The sequence below is a fragment of the Haematobia irritans genome, chromosome 5 (assembly GCF_050003625.1).
Source record: "Haematobia irritans isolate KBUSLIRL chromosome 5, ASM5000362v1, whole genome shotgun sequence".
NCBI lineage: Eukaryota > Metazoa > Arthropoda > Insecta > Diptera > Muscidae > Haematobia > Haematobia irritans.
In genome coordinates this window covers 150912202-150930268 of record NC_134401.1, presented here as the reverse complement: position 1 = coordinate 150930268, position 18067 = coordinate 150912202, and the positions used below count along the sequence as shown (strand labels likewise).

Below are 18067 nucleotides of genomic sequence, written 5' to 3'. Positions count from 1 at the left end.
TTCAGTTGTGGTTTATCCCTTCTCAGTAATGTTGCTGAAATTTTTGAGTATTTCCGTTCGGACTCGGCTAAGAAACATAGGTCCCTTATCATTGAGCTAATATCTAGGGGCATGGCCAGATTCTTTTAGCTTCCCTCCTAATATCAGTGGTCCTCCAATTCTTCTCCCTTTTTCACTTCCAATCGTTGTGCTATTGTAAACCGTTTCTCCCAGGGAACCGGGCCTCCCAGGGAAGCCAACGTGGTGCAACGGTTAGCAAGCTTAACTGAGTGAATTCAATCTCAGTTTCGACTGAACAAGAATAGTTTTTTAGCGGTGGGTTGTCTGCTTTCCGAAAATCTCGTGACATACATGAGTGTTTCGGACTCAGCTACAAAACGGAGCTCTCTTCTCATTCATTGATCCAAATTCTAGATTGCCCGATCATGATTCCCTAGGCTCTCAACTTGTAGTATAATGGGTTGAATCTGAGTGTTTCCGTTCGGAATCGGCTATAAAACGAAGGTCCCCGATCATGATTCCCAAGGCCCTTCTGTCAGTCGTCCTACTGTTTGAGTGGCGCTCCTGTCATTGTCTTGATTGTCGTCCGACCATCCGTGGTCCTGCAGTTCGTTTCCTTTTGATCACTTCCGATCGTTGTACTATTGTACACCGTTGTATGGGTCTCCCACAAAAACCACCGTGGTGCAATGGTTAGCATGAATACCTTACAGGGTCGTGAGTTCAATCTCAATTTTGACTGAATATCAAAGGTTTTTTTAGCGATGGATTATCTCCTCTCCGTAAATATGGTGACATAGCTGAGTGTTTACTTTCGGAATTGGCTATAAAACGGAGGCCCCGATCATAATTTCTCAGGCCCTTCTGTCAGTCGCCCTCCTGTCTTTTTCTTGTTGGAGTTACTTTTGTCACATTTCCAAAGGTTGATTCCTTCCACTAACCCTAACCTAACCAGGGTTCTTCGTTTGCCCATTCTTCCAATTACGTCCACGTATATTTGATTTGCGTTTTCTACGTTCACTTCCCTTAGTGGCCTAGCTCTTATAGCCTTTACGTTTTCTCTTAAAACGGCATTTGCAAACAAACACATAATGCGGATCCAGCCATATTCAAATTAATGGAGTATAGTTTCCATTAGACTTCATGTATTCACCGTGAATAAATTTCATTGCACCGGTTACTCGTGAAAGTTCTCGTTTTCTGAATCATTTAAAACTTCTGCGTGGAAGACTGTGCTGTGATCAGGCAATCGTAGTAGGATCTCTGTGCCTGGTTCCATCATGCATGTGCCCTGTCACGTATTCTTATCAATCTTCGATACATCGGTGTATCTGTTATTTTCCCCGGGAATATTTTGGGGTTCCACTAGACCAAAACCTTTCTGGGGTCAGAATTTCAGACTTCCGTGATGGAAGTAGGGACAGGGCTCATATGTGATGTATGAGCCCTGTCCCGTATTCCCATCAATCTTCGATCCATAGGTGTACCAGTTATTACTCTCTGGTATTTTTTTGTTTTCCACTAACGCATACCCTTTCTATTGAACTTGTTCTTTAACTCAATCTTACATCTTGCGGGGAGAACAAGTACTTATGAGATCATCCTCGCAGATAATATACTTATATTATTGTACTCATGCTCTATAACTTTTTTAACTCTTCTTAAATTTCCTAAGCCATTTAAATGTTGAGCTGTACTCCTTGGACTCATCACCAAACTATTCCTAAAATTAAAAATCTTCGACTTTTCGGCAATACATACCTCAAGCTTTTCATCTTTTAAACAGCTCTCTTCTATTTTTATAATTTGCCACTACGATAATGAACCGGTCGATGGGCACCAAACAATATTCGCTTAAAGGCTTGACGAAATTCCGGACTAAAGATGGTATAGATGACAGGATTCAGTGTGGAATTGAAATAGCCCAACCAAAGGAACAATGAGGCTATGCCATCATTAATTTCACAGGCTTCACACAGTGGCAGCAATAGGGCCATCACAAAGAACGGCAGCCAACAGACAACAAAAGCTCCCGTTATAATGGCTAGCGTTTTGGCGGCTTTTCGTTCACGTTTCGCTTCAAGGGTTTCTTTTCGTTTAGTCACCTTATGCATGGGATTCGCTATGCTGGACAATTGTTGTTGTTGTTGCTGGGGATTTTTAGGTCGTGGCAGGGGTGTTACCTGTTGACTGGAAGCAGCAACGGAAGCCGATGTTGCATGTGAACTATGTGGAACAGGACCCGAACCAGGTGGTGTTATTGTTGTGGTTGGCGTTTGAGGCGATAAGGCTGATATGGATGTAATTGTGGTGGCATTGGAAGCACCACCCATTACTTTATTTGTCGCACTGGTTGCTGCTGTCGCATCAGTTTTTGCTTGCTGCTGCACCTGCTCCAATTGCTGTTGCAATTGTGGATCGGCCAACACTTCGGTGGCATCATGATTATGTTGATGATGATTATTGTGGGCAGTGTCTATAGGTGCTGCTGCTGCTGCAGCATCATCACCATCAGCTCCACCATTTATTGCCACGGTCGTTGTTAGGTTTACTGTACATGAGGCTGGTGAGGTTGGCGACGTTGTGCCATCTTTCAATGGCTCCAAAGGATTCTCCACCACAGTGACGGGTTGCGTCAGACATCTGCTTTGTTGTGCTTTCGCTGAGGCATGCTGTTGATGAGCTAAAGCTACCAGGTGGGATACAGTGGCAATTTGTGTTGATGATGTTGAAGCAACCTGCAAGTAAGACGAGAACAATGATTAAGGACAATGCTTTGAGATTAAATGACTTCTAGCAATTAATAATGTTTCATGTTCAACCTGGTTTCCCAGAGCAATGAGGTAATGTTAAGTAATTGTAATAAGTAATACTATAGCCATAGCAAAGGGTTACGATGAATGGCAAAGACAAAAAAACGCGGTCATGGATTTCAGTGGAGTATATTGGGATTGTATTGGTTCAGAAATTTTCCTGGACCACCGCTATGGACGAAAGCTTGCGTAAAGAGCGGTCATGGCTTAAACATTATAAAGAATGATTTTCTGAGCTAATTTATTTCCTGTCATTAGTGCTGGTGACATTTTTGGGAGTTTAAAAAATTGTCTATGTATAAATAAGTGGCACCCCTTTCGGACTCTCTTATAAAAATAAGGGCCCTTCGACAATTCGGACCTTAGAATTGGATGAACGGATTGACTGTGCCGTGCAAAGATCTACAATTCCTTCGGAATTGTCGAATTATCCGTCTTGTCGAGGGATAATCCACCGCTGAAAATTTTTTTGATGTTTGGTGGATCCATGAATCTTTGTATGCAAGACCCGACCACACCATTGCCATCGATGATGCTTGAGGTCTTTTGGCCATTCGAAAGTGTAAATTATCAGATGATCTCTTGGGTATGTAACGTGGGTGAGCAGTATAGGAAATACTGGCTGCGCGAATGCAACAATTCTATTTTAGAATTGGATGGACAGACGGACTGTGGCGTGTAGATATCTACAATTCCTTCGGAATTGTCGAATTGTCCGCCGTGTCGAGGGGTGAAGGTGTGTGAAGAGGTTCGTTGCTTTACTGAATGGGATATTCCACCACTGAAAAACTTTTTATCGAAACTCGGATTGAATTCATGACATTTTGTATGCAAGACCCACCCACACCATTGCCATGGGCGGTGATTGAGGTTTTGTGGCCATTCGAAAGTGTAAATTATCAGATGATTTCTTGGGTATGTAAACCCGTGGGTTTAATAGTAACTTGGGTGACTAGTATAGGAAATACTGGCTGCGCGAATGCAACAATTCCATCTTAGAACTGGATGGGCAGACGGACTGTGCCGTGTAGATATCAACAATTCCTTCGGAATTGTCGAATTGTCGAATTGTCCGCCGTGTCGAGGGATGAAGGTGTGTGAAGAGGTTCGTTGCTTTACTGAATGGGATATTCTACCGCTGGAAAACTTTTTGTCGAAACTGGAATTGAATCAATGACCTTTTGTATGCAAGACCCGCCCACAACATTGCCATCGGCGGTGTTTGAGGTCTTTTGGCCAATCGAAAGTGCAAATTTTCAAATGATCCCTGGGACAAGTAAACCCGTGGGTGAGCAGTATAAGAGATACTGGGTGGGCGAATGCACCCCTTCGACAAGGACAATTCGACCATAGAATTGGAAGGACGCACGGACTGTGCCGTGCAGGCATCTACAATTCCTTTGGCATTGTGGAGTTGTCCGCCGCGTCGAGGGGTGAAGGTGTGTGAAGAGGTTCGTTGCTTTGCTGAATGGGATATACCACCGCTGAAAAACTTTTTGTCGAAACTGGGATTGAATCCATGACTTCCACCGCTGAAAAACTTTGTGGTGTTTGGTCGAAACTGGGATTGAATCTATGACCTTTTGTATGCAAGACCCGCCCACACCATTGCCATCGGCGGTGCTTGAGGTCTTGTGGCCAATCGAAAGTGCAAGTTATCAGATGATCTCTTGGGTATGTAAACCCGTGGGTTTAATAGTAACTTGGGTGACCAGTATAGGAAATACTGGCTGCGCGAATGCAACAATTCCATCTTAGAATTGGATGGACAGAGGGACTGTGTCGTGTAGATATGTACAATTCCTTCGGAATTGTCGAATTGTCCGCCGTATCGAGGGATGAAGGTGTGTGAAGAGGTTCGTCGCTTTACAGAATGGGATATTCCACCGCTGAAAAACTTTTTGTCGGAACTGGGATTAAATCCATGACCTTTTGTATGCAAGACCCGCCCACACTATTGCCATCGGCGGTTCTTGAGTTCTGGTGGCCAATTGAAAGTGCAAATTTCCAAATGATCCCTGGGGCAAGTAAACCAGTGGGTGGGTGGGTAATAGAGGAGATACTGGGTGGGCGAATGTACACTTCCAACCCTCGACACGAATCGAAAGTGCAAATTTTCAAATGATCCTTGGGGCAAGTGAACCCGTGGGTGAGCAGTATAAGAGATACTGGGTGGGCGAATGCGACCCCTCGACAAGGACAATTCGACCATAGAATTGGAAGGGCGGACGGACTGTGCCGTACAGACATCTACAATTCCTATGGCATTGTCGAATTGTCCCCGGTGTCGAGGGATGAAGGTATGTGAAGAGGTTCGCTGCTTTACTGAATGGGATATTCTACCGGTGGAAAACTTTTTGTCTAAACTGGGATTGAATCCAAGACCTTTTGTATGCAAGACCCGCTGACACCATTGCCATCGGCGGTGCTTGAGGTCTTGTGGCCAATCGAAAGTGCAAATTTTCAAATGATCACTGGGGCAAGTAAACCAGTTGGTGGGTGAGTAATAGAGGAGATACTGGATGGGCGAATGTACACTTCCAACCCTCGATACGAACAATTCGACCTTAGAATTGGACGGACGGACGAATTGTCGAATTGTCCGCCGTGTCGAGGGATGAAGGTGTGTGAAGAGGTTCGTCGCTTCATTTCTACCGCATAATGGCCACCAAAATTTCCGGATTTCGATCTGTTGGATTTTGAGCCTTGGGAATTTTAGAGAATAAGATATACATTAGGTTAGGTTAGGTTATCGGGCTCACTTAGACTATTCAGTCCATTGTGATACCACATTGGTGAACTTCTCTCTTATCACTGAGTGCTGCCCGATTCCATGTTAAGCTCAATAACAAGGGACCGACACTGATTTTTTATAGCCGAGTCCGAACGGCGTTCCACAATGCAGTGAAACCACTTAGAGAAGCTTTGAAACCTCCAGAAATGTCACCAGCATTACTGATGTGGGATAATCCACCAATGAAAAACGTTTTGGTGTTAGGTCGAAGCAGGAATCGAACCCACGACCTTGTGTATGCAAGGCGGGCATGCTAACCATTGCACCACGGTGGTTCCTAGTGAAAAATCTATATTTTATTTAATTTTAATTTAATATTAAATAATAATATTATTATTTAATATTAATATTCTTCATAGACAACTTTGAGTAAAGATTCTCTCTCTACCTTGCTACATCAATCAAATCGAATAATGAATTTTGAAAATAAAATATGTTACATTTTTATTTTCCTATAAATTTCCAAACGACTAGGTATAAAAATTAGTATGCAGTGTTATATTTCAGTTGACATGATTCATGAAATTCACAGGAAAATATTACGACATTTCCGTAATACAAATTTTCCATGAAATACCAATAACAGAGTGCCCTGCATACATCTTATTCGAAGAAATATCTGTAAATATAACATCTCCCTACATTATTATGAATATATTCTAAAACATGAAGACCTCATATTATGAATTATTTAACAAAATAAAATTAGGACATCAGACCTTATTCCGACTTGTTTTTGGCTTTGCAGCTAGGGGAGTATTTCAAGGCAAATTCATCGTAAGGAAATTAAGGTAGTGTTGGTGATGGGCTACGGTTGGTAAAATAATTCTTAAGGAATTTGTATTTACAATTTATGGTTGCAATTTGAATGATTTGTGTGTCCGACACTGATTTAAAATGCTAATTTGTGGTGGTGTAAACAATCATTTACACAAAACTGGGAATTATATTTTTATTCAGTTGTTGTACATTGATATAAGCAAAAAGATAACTGTAGAAAATTTTTGCAAAATTTTACTTCTATAGGAAGTTGTGTCAGAATTTGAACTTCTATAGGATTTTTTTTGGAAATTTTAATTCTATGGGAAGTTAAAAATTTCATTTTCTACATTTTCATTTCTATAGAAAATTTTGTCAAAATGAAATTTCTATAGAAAATTTTATCAAAATTTTATTTCTATAGGAAATTTTGTCAAAATTTCATTTCTATAGGAAATTTTGTCAAAATTTAATTTCTATAAGAAATTTTGTCAAAATTTCATTTCTATAGGAAATTTTGTCAAAATTTCATTTCTATAGGAAATTTTGTCAAAATTTTATTTCTATAGGTAATTTTGTCAAAATTTCATTTCTATAGGAAATTTTGTCAAAATTTAATTTCTATAAGAAATTTTGTCAAAATTTTATTTCTATAGGAAATTTTGTCAAAATTTCATTTTTATAGCAAATTTTGTCAAAATTTCATTTCTATAGGAAATTTTCTCAAAATTTCATTTCTATAGGAAATTTTGTCAAAATTTCATTTCTATAGGAAATTTTGTCAAAATTTCATTTCCATAGGAAATTTTGCCAAAACTTCATTTCTATAAAAATTTTGCAAAATTTCATTTCTATAGGAAATTTTGTCAACATTTCATTTCTATAGGAAATTTTTGTCAAAATTTCATTTCTATAGGAAATTTTGTCAAAATTTCGTTTCTATAGGAAATTTTGTCAAAATTTCATTTCTATAGAAATTTTGTCAAAATTTCATTTCTCTAGGAAATTTTGTCAAAATTTCATTTCTATAGAAAAATTTTTGTCAAAATTTCATTTCTATAGGAAAGTTTGTAAAAATTTAATTTCTATAGGAAATTTTGTCAAAATTTCATTTCTATAGGAAATTTTGTCAAAATTTCATTTCTATAGGACATTTTGTCAAAATTTCATTTCTATAGGAAATTTTGTCAAAATTTCATTTCTATAGGAAATTTTGTCAAAATTTCATTTCTATAGGAAATTTTGTCAAAATTTCATTTCTATAGGAAATTTTGTCAAAATTTCATTTCTATAGAAAATTTTATCAAAAATTAATTTTTATAGGAAATTTTGTCAAAATTTAATTTCTATAGGAAATTTTGTCAAAATTTCATTTCCATAGGAAATTTTGTCAAAATTTCATTTCTATAGATAATTTTGTCAAAATTTCATTTCTATAGATAATTTTGTTAACATTATATTTCTGTAGGAAATTTTGTCAAAATGTCATTTCTAAGGAAATTTTGTCAAAATTTAATTTCTATAGGAAATTTTGTCAAAATTTCATTTCTATAGATAATTTTTTTAACACTTTATTTCTATAGGAAATTTTGTCAAAATGAGTTTTGTATAGAAAATTTTGTAAAAGTGAAATTTCTTTAGAAAATTTTATCAAAAATTAATTTTTATAGGAGATTTTGTCAAAATTTTATTTCTATAGGAAATTTTGTCAAAATTTCATTTCTATAGGAAATTGTGTCAAAATTTCATATCTTTAGGAAATTTTGTCAAAATTTAAGTTCTATGGGAAATTTTGTCAAAATTAAATTTCTATAAGAAATTTTGTCAAAATTTCATTTCTATAGGACATTTTGTCAAAATTTCATTTCTATAGGAAATTTTGTCAAAATTTCATTTCTATAGGAAATTTTGTCAAAATTTCATTTCTATAGGAAATTTTGTCAAAATTTCATTTCTATAGGAAATTTTGTCAAAATTTCATTTCTATAGGAAATTTTGTCAAAATTTCATTTCTATAGAAAATTTTATCAAAAATTAATTTTTATAGGAAATTTTGTCAAAATTTAATTTCTATAGGAAATTTTGTCAAAATTTCATTTCCATAGGAAATTTTGTCAAAATTTCATTTCTATAGATAATATTGTCAAAATTTCATTTCTATAGATAATTTTGTTAACATTATATTTCTGTAGGAAATTTTGTCAAAATTTCATTTCGTAGGCAATTTTGTCAAAATTTCATTTCTATAGCCAATTTTGTTTAAATTTCCTTTTTAGAGGAAATTTTTTAAAAAGTTAATTTCTATAGGAAATTTTGTCAAAAGTTCATTTCTATAGGAAATTTTTGTCAAATTTTCATTTACAAATAAATACAGTAAATTTTCTCAAAATTTCTTATCTATAGAAAATGTTGTTAAAATTTTATTTATATATAAAATTGTATAAACTAAATTACATAAAAGAGGAATGATTTGATTTTCACAGGTGTAGTTTTTTCTCAGTGTTGTATATAAAATAAATAAAAATAAATAAATGATTACAATTACATAGCAAAAATTAACCAACCATAAAAGTAACAGATGCCCTAGAAGCAACAATATAATATAATAATATAATGAAAGGACATGCCTGACCCGGCTATGATCAACCTTATTGGGGCAAATGTGAGCCAAGTACCATTGGTCGAGTAAAGGAAGATGAAATGAATAAATGACTGTTGTCTGGATTAAAGCCAGCTAACCAAGTTTAGCATCAACAATGACAGCATGCCCAGTATCCTTTCATATAACTGAAGTGGCGGCGGCAGTAGCAGCAGCAGCAGGAATCGTAGCCTTAATAATAGCAACAATAAAGTAGTACTTGTCCATTTGCAATTATCCTGACCAGGCAGGCGAATGAAGTTAAGTGCCACCAAGAGAGTGATGAAAGAAATTGTTATACAAATGGAGAATTACTGGTAATACACTTAAAGAAAAATAGAACAAAATAAAAAATAATAATAAATTAAGCAAAAATAAAATTAAAGTAAAATAAATTCGATTAAATTTGTATATTATATAAAAAATAAATTAAAACAAGTATATACGGCCAGGCCGAAGCTTATGTACCCTCCACCATGGATTGCATAGAAACTTCTACTGAAGACTGTCATCCACAATCGAATTACTTGGGTTGCGGTAACACTTGCCGATGGCAAGGTATCTTAAAACTTCTTAACACCGTCTTCTAAATTAGAAGGTAGTCCATACGTAGTATATATTAAACTAAACAAGTTCGGCCAGGCCGAATCTTATGTACCCACCACCATGGATTGCGTAGAAACTTCTACGAAAGACTATCATCCACAATCGAATTACTTGGGTTGTGGTATCTTAAAACTTCTTAACATCGTTTTCTAAATTGTGATTTAGTCCATACATGGTATATATTAGACAAAAAAAAGTTATGTATAGTTAAGTCTACAAATAATTACGAATCGATATGGAATTTTTGTACGTAGAGAGCCAGAATTGAAATATGGGGGTCGCTTATATGTGGGCTATATAAAGGGTGATTTGTTAAGAGCTTGATAACTTTTAAAAAAAAAAAAAAACGCATAAAATTTGCAAAATCTCATCGGTTCTTTATTTGAAACGTTAGATTGGTCCATGACATTTACTTTTTGAAGATAATTTCAGTTAAATGTTGACCGCGGCTGCGTCTTAGGTGGTCCATTCGGAAAGTCCAATTTTGGGCAACTTTTTCGAGCATTTCGGCCGGAATAGCCCGAATTTCTTCGGAAATGTTGTCTTCCAAAGCTGGAATAGTTGCTGGCTTATTTCTGTAGACTTTAGACTTGACGTAGCCCCACAAAAAATAGTCTAAAGGCGTCAAATCGCATGATCTTGGTGGCCAACTTACCGGTCCATTTCTTGAGATGAATTGTTCTCCGAACTTTTCCCTCAAAATGTCCATAGAATCGCGAGCTGTGTGGCATGTAGCGCCATCTTGTTGAAACCACATGTCAACCAAGTTCAGTTCTTCCATTTTTGGCAACAAAAAGTTTGTTAGCATCCAACGATAGCGATCGCCATTCACCGTAACGTTGCGTCCAACAGCATCTTTGAAAAAATACGGTCCAATGATTCCACCAGCGTACAAACCACACCAAACAGTGCATTTTTCGGGATGCATGGGCAGTTCTTGAACGGCTTCTGGTTGCTCTTCACTCCAAATGCGGCAATTTTGCTTATTTACGTAGCCATTCAACCAGAAATGAGCCTCATCGCTGAACAAAATTTGTCGATAAAAAAGCGGATTTTCTGCCAACTTTTCTAGGGCCCATTCACTGAAAATTCGACGTTGTGGCTCGTTAGTAAGTCTATTCATGATGAAATGTCAAAGCATACTGAGCATCTTTCTCTTTGACACCATGTCTGAAATCCCACGTGATCTGTCAAATACTAATGCATGAAAATCCTAACCTCAAAAGAATCACCCTTTACAATTATGAACTTGATATGGACCAATTTTTGTGTGATTGGGGATCGATTTATCTGAGGGCCATATATAACTATAGACCGATATGGACCTAGTTAAGCATGGTTGTTAACGACCATGTACTAGCACAATGTACCAAATTTCAACTCACTCGGATGAAATTTGCTGCTCCAAGAGGTTCCAAAACCAAATCTCGGGATCGGTTTATATGGGGCTATGTACGATTATGGACTAATATGGACCACTTTTGGTATGGTTGTTAAATATCATATACTACCACCACGTACCAAATTTCAAGCAGATCGGATGAATTTTGCTTCTCCAAAAGGCACCGGAGGTCAAATCTGGGGATCGGTTTATATGGGAGCTATATATAATTATGGACTGATAGGAACCAATTCCTGCATGGTTGTTGGATACCATATACTAACATCACGTACCAAATTCCAACCGAATGGGAAGAATTTTGCTCTTCCAAGGGGCTCTGGAGGTCAAATCTGGGGATCGGTTTATATGGGGCCTATATATAATTATGGACCGATATCGACCAATTTTTGCATGGGAGTTTGAGGCCATGTATAAACACCACGTACCAAATTTCAACTGAATCAGATGAATTTTGGTCTTCCAAGAGGTTCCGGAGGTCAAATCTGGTGATCGGTTTATATGGGGGCTATATATAATTATGAACCGATGTGGACCAATTTTTGCATGGTTGTCAAAGACCATATACTAACATCACGTACCAAATTTCAGCCGGATTGGATGAAATTTGCTTCTCTTAGAGGCCTCGCAAGCCAAATCGGGGGATCGGTTTATATGGGGGCTATATATAATTATGGACCGATGTGGACCAATTTTTGCATGGTTGTTAGAGACCATATACTTACACCATGTACCAAATTTCAGCCGGATCGGATGAAATTTGCTTCTCTTAGAGGCCTCGCAAGCCAAATCGGGGGATCGGTTTATATGGGGACTATATATAATTATGGACCGATGTGGACCAATTTTTGCGTGGTTGTTAGAGACCATATACTGATACCATGTACCAAATTTTAGCCGGATCGGATGAAATTTGCTTCTCTTAGGGGCCTCGCAAGCCGAATCGGGGGATCGGTTTATATGGGGGCTATATATAATTATGAACCGATGTGGACCAATTTTTGCATGGTTGTTAGAGACCATATACTAACACCATGAACCAAATTTCAGCCGGATCGGATGAAATTTGCTTCTCTTAGAGGCCTCGCAAGCCAAATTTTGGGGTCCGTTTATATGGGGGCTATACGTAAAAGTGGACCGATATGGCCCATTTGCAATACCATCCGACCTACATCAATAACAACTACTTGTGCCAAGTTTCAAGTCGATAGCTTGTTTCGTTCGGAAGTTAGCGTGATTTCAACAGACGGACGGACGGACATGCTCAGATCGACTCAGAATTTCACCACGACCCAGAATATATATACTTTATGGGGTCTTAGAGCAATATTTCGATGTGTTACAAACGGAATGACAAAGTTAATATACCCCCATCCTATGGTGGTGGGTATAAAAAAAAAATAAAACAAAATTATATAAATTTAAAATAAATGTTCATACAATCAATAAAATAAAATTAGGTGTAACCAATTAAATTTTCTTGTATAAGTATTGTGTTTTTTTGAAAACTTACTTTTCCTAATACGAATTAATTTTATCCGTGTATCAATCTCGCGAGTCCCGAGTGACTGAAAAGTGTGTTAGCTGTGCCATAAATTCAAGTAAATGGCGCCACAAATGAATCCCTGTTTTGTGTTTGGTTGGTTTTATAAATGCCATTATTAAGGCTCGAATCCGACTTCCCAACAATGGCACCAGCACCAGTCCAATCACAACAACAACAACATAATTACACACACACACACACACAACAATAGATCATACAAAGGATGAACAACATTGTTTGATGGTCCCCTATATGAGAGCTTTGAGTGTGTTTGTGTGAGTGTATAGATAAACGATAGATAAACGACCTTATTGCCTCAAGCGTTAATACTCCGGTCTTGAATATGGGCGCGTATTACTCATAATGATCAAATGCACTTTACTAATGATAATTTTTGTGAATGGATTTTTCCTGAATGGATGGATGGTGGAGGGTCACTCTCCATATTGAATGAAAGCTTTTCGACCAGTAATCGCAGAAATGAATAAATTAGATTTTCAGTAGCATAGCATGGTGACTTTCAGCCCAGACCAATATATGGCCTATTGGTACCAGCTTATCTTGAATATAAATGGGAGACATATATGGGAGGAGTTTTATAAATTTTGTTTACAGAGATTTTTGGTAGCATCTCGTTAATCGCGAATTATACATGTGGAGACATGTATGGCGGCGCTAGCGTTTTATGTCATTACCTTTATTTTAAAAATTAAAAGCCTTTCCAAATTGGATTTAAAAAAATCAAAACAAATTAAGTATTTGTAATTTGATTTTATTTTGTTATTATTTGATTTTTGTCTTCCGTCCGTCTCTCTGGGAACACATTTTTGTAATCAAAGTCCAGGTTGCAGTTTTAGTCCTATCGACTTCAAATTTAATACAATTTTTTGTTTTGGGTCAGAATAGAAGAAATCGGTTCAGTGTAGATATAGCTCTCATATATATCTTTCGCTCGATATTCAATTATATAACCCCAAAAGCCAGAATTTCAGCCTGATTTGCTTTAAATTTTGCACGACACCTAAAGAAAAAGCGTTCGTGACATTGACGATTCAGTATCATCAATGCGTTTTCGTCTACGAGTATATATATCCTGGGTCGTGGTGAAATTCTGAGTCGATCTAAGCATGTCCGTCCGTCCGTCTGTTGAAATCACGGTAACTTCCGAACGAAACAAGCTATCGGCTTGGAACTTGGCGCAAGTAGTTGTTATTGATGTAGGTCGGATGGTATTGCAAATGGGCCATATCGGTCCACTTTTACGTATAGCCCCCATATAAACGGACCCCCCAAATTTGGCTTGCCGATCCTCTAAGTGCAGCGAATTTCATCCGATCCGGCTGAAATTTTGTTGTTAGTAAAGGGTGATTCTTTTGAGGTTAGGATTTTCATGCATTAGTATTTGACAGATCACGTGGGATTTCAGACATGGTGCCAAAGAGATAGATGCTCAGTATGCTTTGACATTTCATCATGAATAGACTTACTAACGAGCCACAACGTCGAATTTTCAGTGAATGGGCCCTAGAAAAGTTGGCAGAAAATCCGCTTTTTTATCGACAAATTTTGTTCAGCGATGAGGCTCATTTCTGGTTGAATGGCTACGTAAATAAGCAAAATTGCCGCATTTGGAGTGAAGAGCAACCAGAAGCCGTTCAAGAACTGCCCATGCATCCCGAAAAATGCACTGTTTGGTGTGGTTTGTACGCTGGTGGAATCATTGGACCGTATTTTTTCAAAGATGCTGTTGGACGCAACGTTACGGTGAATGGCGATCGCTATCGTTCGATGCTAACAAACTTTTTGTTGCCAAAAATGGAAGAACTGAACTTGGTTGACATGTGGTTTCAACAAGATGGCGCTACATGCCACACAGCTCGCGATTCTATGGCCATTTTGAGGGAAAACTTCGGAGAACAATTCATCTCAAGAAATGGACCGGTAAGTTGGCCACCAAGATCATGCGATTTGACGCCTTTAGACTATTTTTTGTGGGGCTACGTCAAGTCTAAAGTCTACAGAAATAAGCCAGCAACTATTCCAGCTTTGGAAGACAACATTTCCGAAGAAATTCGGGCTATTCCGGCCGAAATGCTCGAAAAAGTTGCCCAAAATTGGACTTTCCGAATGGACCACCTAAGACGCAGCCGCGGTCAACATTTAAATGAAATTATCTTCAAAAAGTAAATGTCATGGACTAATCTAACGTTTCAAATAAAGAACCGATGAGATTTTGCAAATTTTATGCGTTTTTTTTTAAAAAAAGTTATCAAGCTCTTAACAAATCACCCTTTATATAGTCTCTAACAATCATGCAAAAATTGGTCCATAATTATATATAGCCGCCACTATAAACCGATCCCCCGATTGCTTGCGGAGCCTTTAAGAGAAGCAAATTTCATCCGATCCGGCTGAAATTTGGTACATGGTGTTGGTATATGTTCTCTAATGACCATGCAAAAATTGGTCCACATCGGCCCATAATTATATATAGCCCCCATATAAACCGATCCCCAGATTTGACCTCCGGAGCCTCTTAGAGGAGCAAAAGTCATCCGATCCGATTGAAATTTGGTCCGTGGTGTTAGTATATTGTCTCTAACAACCATGCCAAAATTGGTCCATATCGGTCCATAATTATATATAGCCCCCATATAAGCCCATCCCCAGATTTGACCTCCGGAGCCTCTTAGAGGAGCAAAATTCATCCGATCCGGTTGAAATTGCGTACGCGGTGTTAGTATTTGGTCTCTAACAACCATACAAAAATTGGTCCATATCGGTCCATAATTATATATAGCCCCCATATAAATCGATCCCCAGATTTTCGGTCTATAGTTATATATAGGCGATCCCCAATCACACAAAAATTGGTCCTTATCGGTTCATAATCATGGTTGCCACTCGAGCCTAAAATAATCTACCAAAATATTATTTTTATAGAAAACATTGTCAAAATATTATTTTTATAGAAAACATTGTCAAAATTTTATTTCTATAGAACATTTTGTCAAAATTTTATTTCTATAGAAAATTTTGTCAAAATTTTATTTCTATAGAAGATTTTGTCAAAATTTTATTTCTATAGAAAATTGTTTCCAAATTTTACTTCTATAGAAAATTGTTTCCAAATTTTACTTCTATAGAAAATGTTGTCAAAATTTTATTTTGTCAAAAGTTTATTTCTATAGAAACTTGAAACTTAATTATATACGTATTTAATCGTCCTTTTTAGTTTAATATATACCACGTATGGACTATGTGGTATATATTACGGTGTTAGGAAGTTTTATGATACCTTGCCATCGGCAAGTGTTACCGCAACCCAAGTAATTCGATTGTGGATGACAGTCTTCAGTAGAAGTTTCTACGCAATCCATGGTGGAGGGTACATAAGATTCGGCCTGACCGAACTTACGGCCGAATATACTTGTTTTTTTTTTTTTTAACATTGGGCTTCGACCCAGGGCATTAGCCGATTTTAATTTGAAGCCAAGAGATTTTGTGGAAGTCTAAAAAAAATTGGGAATGTAAACCTTTAGATATAGAACCCAAAAAACTGGAAGGATTTTAGATAGTATCGAAAATGTGGATCCAAAAAATGGTACAGGGTATAAAATAGTCGGAACCGCCCGATTTTAGACTTTCCTTAATTGTTTTTTATGAAAACTTTGATGGGACATTTGATATAGTGCCAGTGACAGTCACGATGTATAGATTTCGAGCGAAAATTTAGTTAAATTATCTTACTTAGCTTTTTAGCCCACAGTAGAAGGTTAAATTGGTAGCCCGATTAAGTTTCAGGCTCACTTAGGCTATTCAGTCCATGATAGGGTAAGTTAGGTTAAAGTGGCAGCCCACAGTAGTAACTTTAAGATTTCTCTATAAGGTAGAAATTGTCAGCCATATTGGGTAAGCTCGAGGTCTAGCTCACATGTATATTTTAAGCCAGATATGACCACAATAAAAATAATACGCCGAATGGGAAAAAATTCTTTAAAAAAATTCTTGAAAAAAAATTCTTTAAAATATAAAATGGTCTTGAAGAATTTTTGTCAAAATTAATTTATTATTCTAATCAAAAAGGTCGATGAAAATCAAGGAAAAATTAATTCTTTAAAATTTTATACCAATAATTCACTAGGATTGGCCTTGCAATATTTTATCACTGATTCTTTATAACAAATGTTTCTAGACGTTTTCATTATAATACAACACTTTTCGTTGGTATAAGCAACGGCTCATAGTCCATAGTTTTAATTAAATTAATATATTTAAATTGATATTTATGTAAGTTATTATATACCTGAAGGCTATCTTGCAAATAAAATCATGTGCATACTTTTAGGAGACTGTAGAAAAATTTCAATATCAATTCAAAATTAAATTTTATTATATTTTAGAATACAAATAACTTAAGTTTTATAACTTATTTAATATTTAGGCTTATTTTATTATTATATATTGGCCCTTATCGAAAACTCCCAAAAGTAGACTTTAATATTTTTGTTTTTGAACTTTCATAAAATATAATGGCTATCAAAAGTCACATTTTTAATTGCATAGTTACGATTTATGCCACTGTTATACAATAAAATTATAACAAACATTATTTATTACATCCTCTTGCAATATAATTTTTCTCTTGCCACAAAAAATGGATAAATTCGATGTTAGTGGTAAGAGATTTTGAAAGGCGGCATAAAGCTATGAATCATTTGAGAATTACTGCACGTATTTTCATTAAATATTGTTTCATTTGCAATACTTCGTGTATAGTTAATTCTTAAGGGGGGTTGGGGTGTAGATAAATTGCTGCGGGGGTTGTTGTTGAGATAAGAAGTATCTATGAATAAATCACTTTCAGAATTAAATCATGTAGGTCTAGTAAATCATATGAAATATTTATGATTTTTTTTATTTATGTTCTGATGTGGAGTTCTCATAATAATTTTTATGTATTTATAAGGCATTTAAATTCAAGTGAAATGTATACGGAATTTCATTTCAGCATAAGCATTGAAAATTTCGACAAAAAATGCAATAAAATGTGTGTGATTAATTTTAAAATAATTTATGTTTTATAAATAAAACAAGTAAGGAAAGTCTAAAGTCGGGCGGGGCCGACTATATTATACCCTGCACCACTCTGTAGATCTAAATTTTCGATACCATATCACATCCGTCAAATGTGTTGGGGGCTATATATAAAGGTTTGTCCCAAATACATACATTTACGTATCACTCGATCTGGACAGAATTTGATAGACTTCTACAAAATTTATAGACTCAAAATTTAAGTCTGCTAATGCACTAGGATGGAACACAATGTTAGTAAAAAATATGGGAAACATTTAAATCTGAAGCAATTTTAAGGAAACTTCGCAAAAGTTTATTTATGATTTATCGCTCGATATATATGTATTAGAAGTTTATGAAAATCAGAGTCATTTTTATAACTTTTCGACTAAGCAGTGGCGATTTAACAAGGAAAATGTTGGTATTTTGACCA

The 18067-nt window shown here is 36.3% G+C and overlaps 1 protein-coding gene across 1 annotated transcript in view; it reads right to left on the bottom strand.

Annotated features, from left to right (window-relative positions):
- Positions 1 to 18067, bottom strand: part of 5-HT1A (5-hydroxytryptamine (serotonin) receptor 1A) — a 747640-nt gene that overhangs the window by 47934 nt on the left and 681639 nt on the right. Inside the window, exon 10 of the mRNA XM_075312823.1 lies at positions 1762 to 2738. Coding sequence (XP_075168938.1) covers positions 1800 to 2738 — 939 coding nt within the window. The 3' untranslated portion in view covers positions 1762 to 1799. The remainder of the gene's footprint in view (positions 1 to 1761; positions 2739 to 18067) is intronic.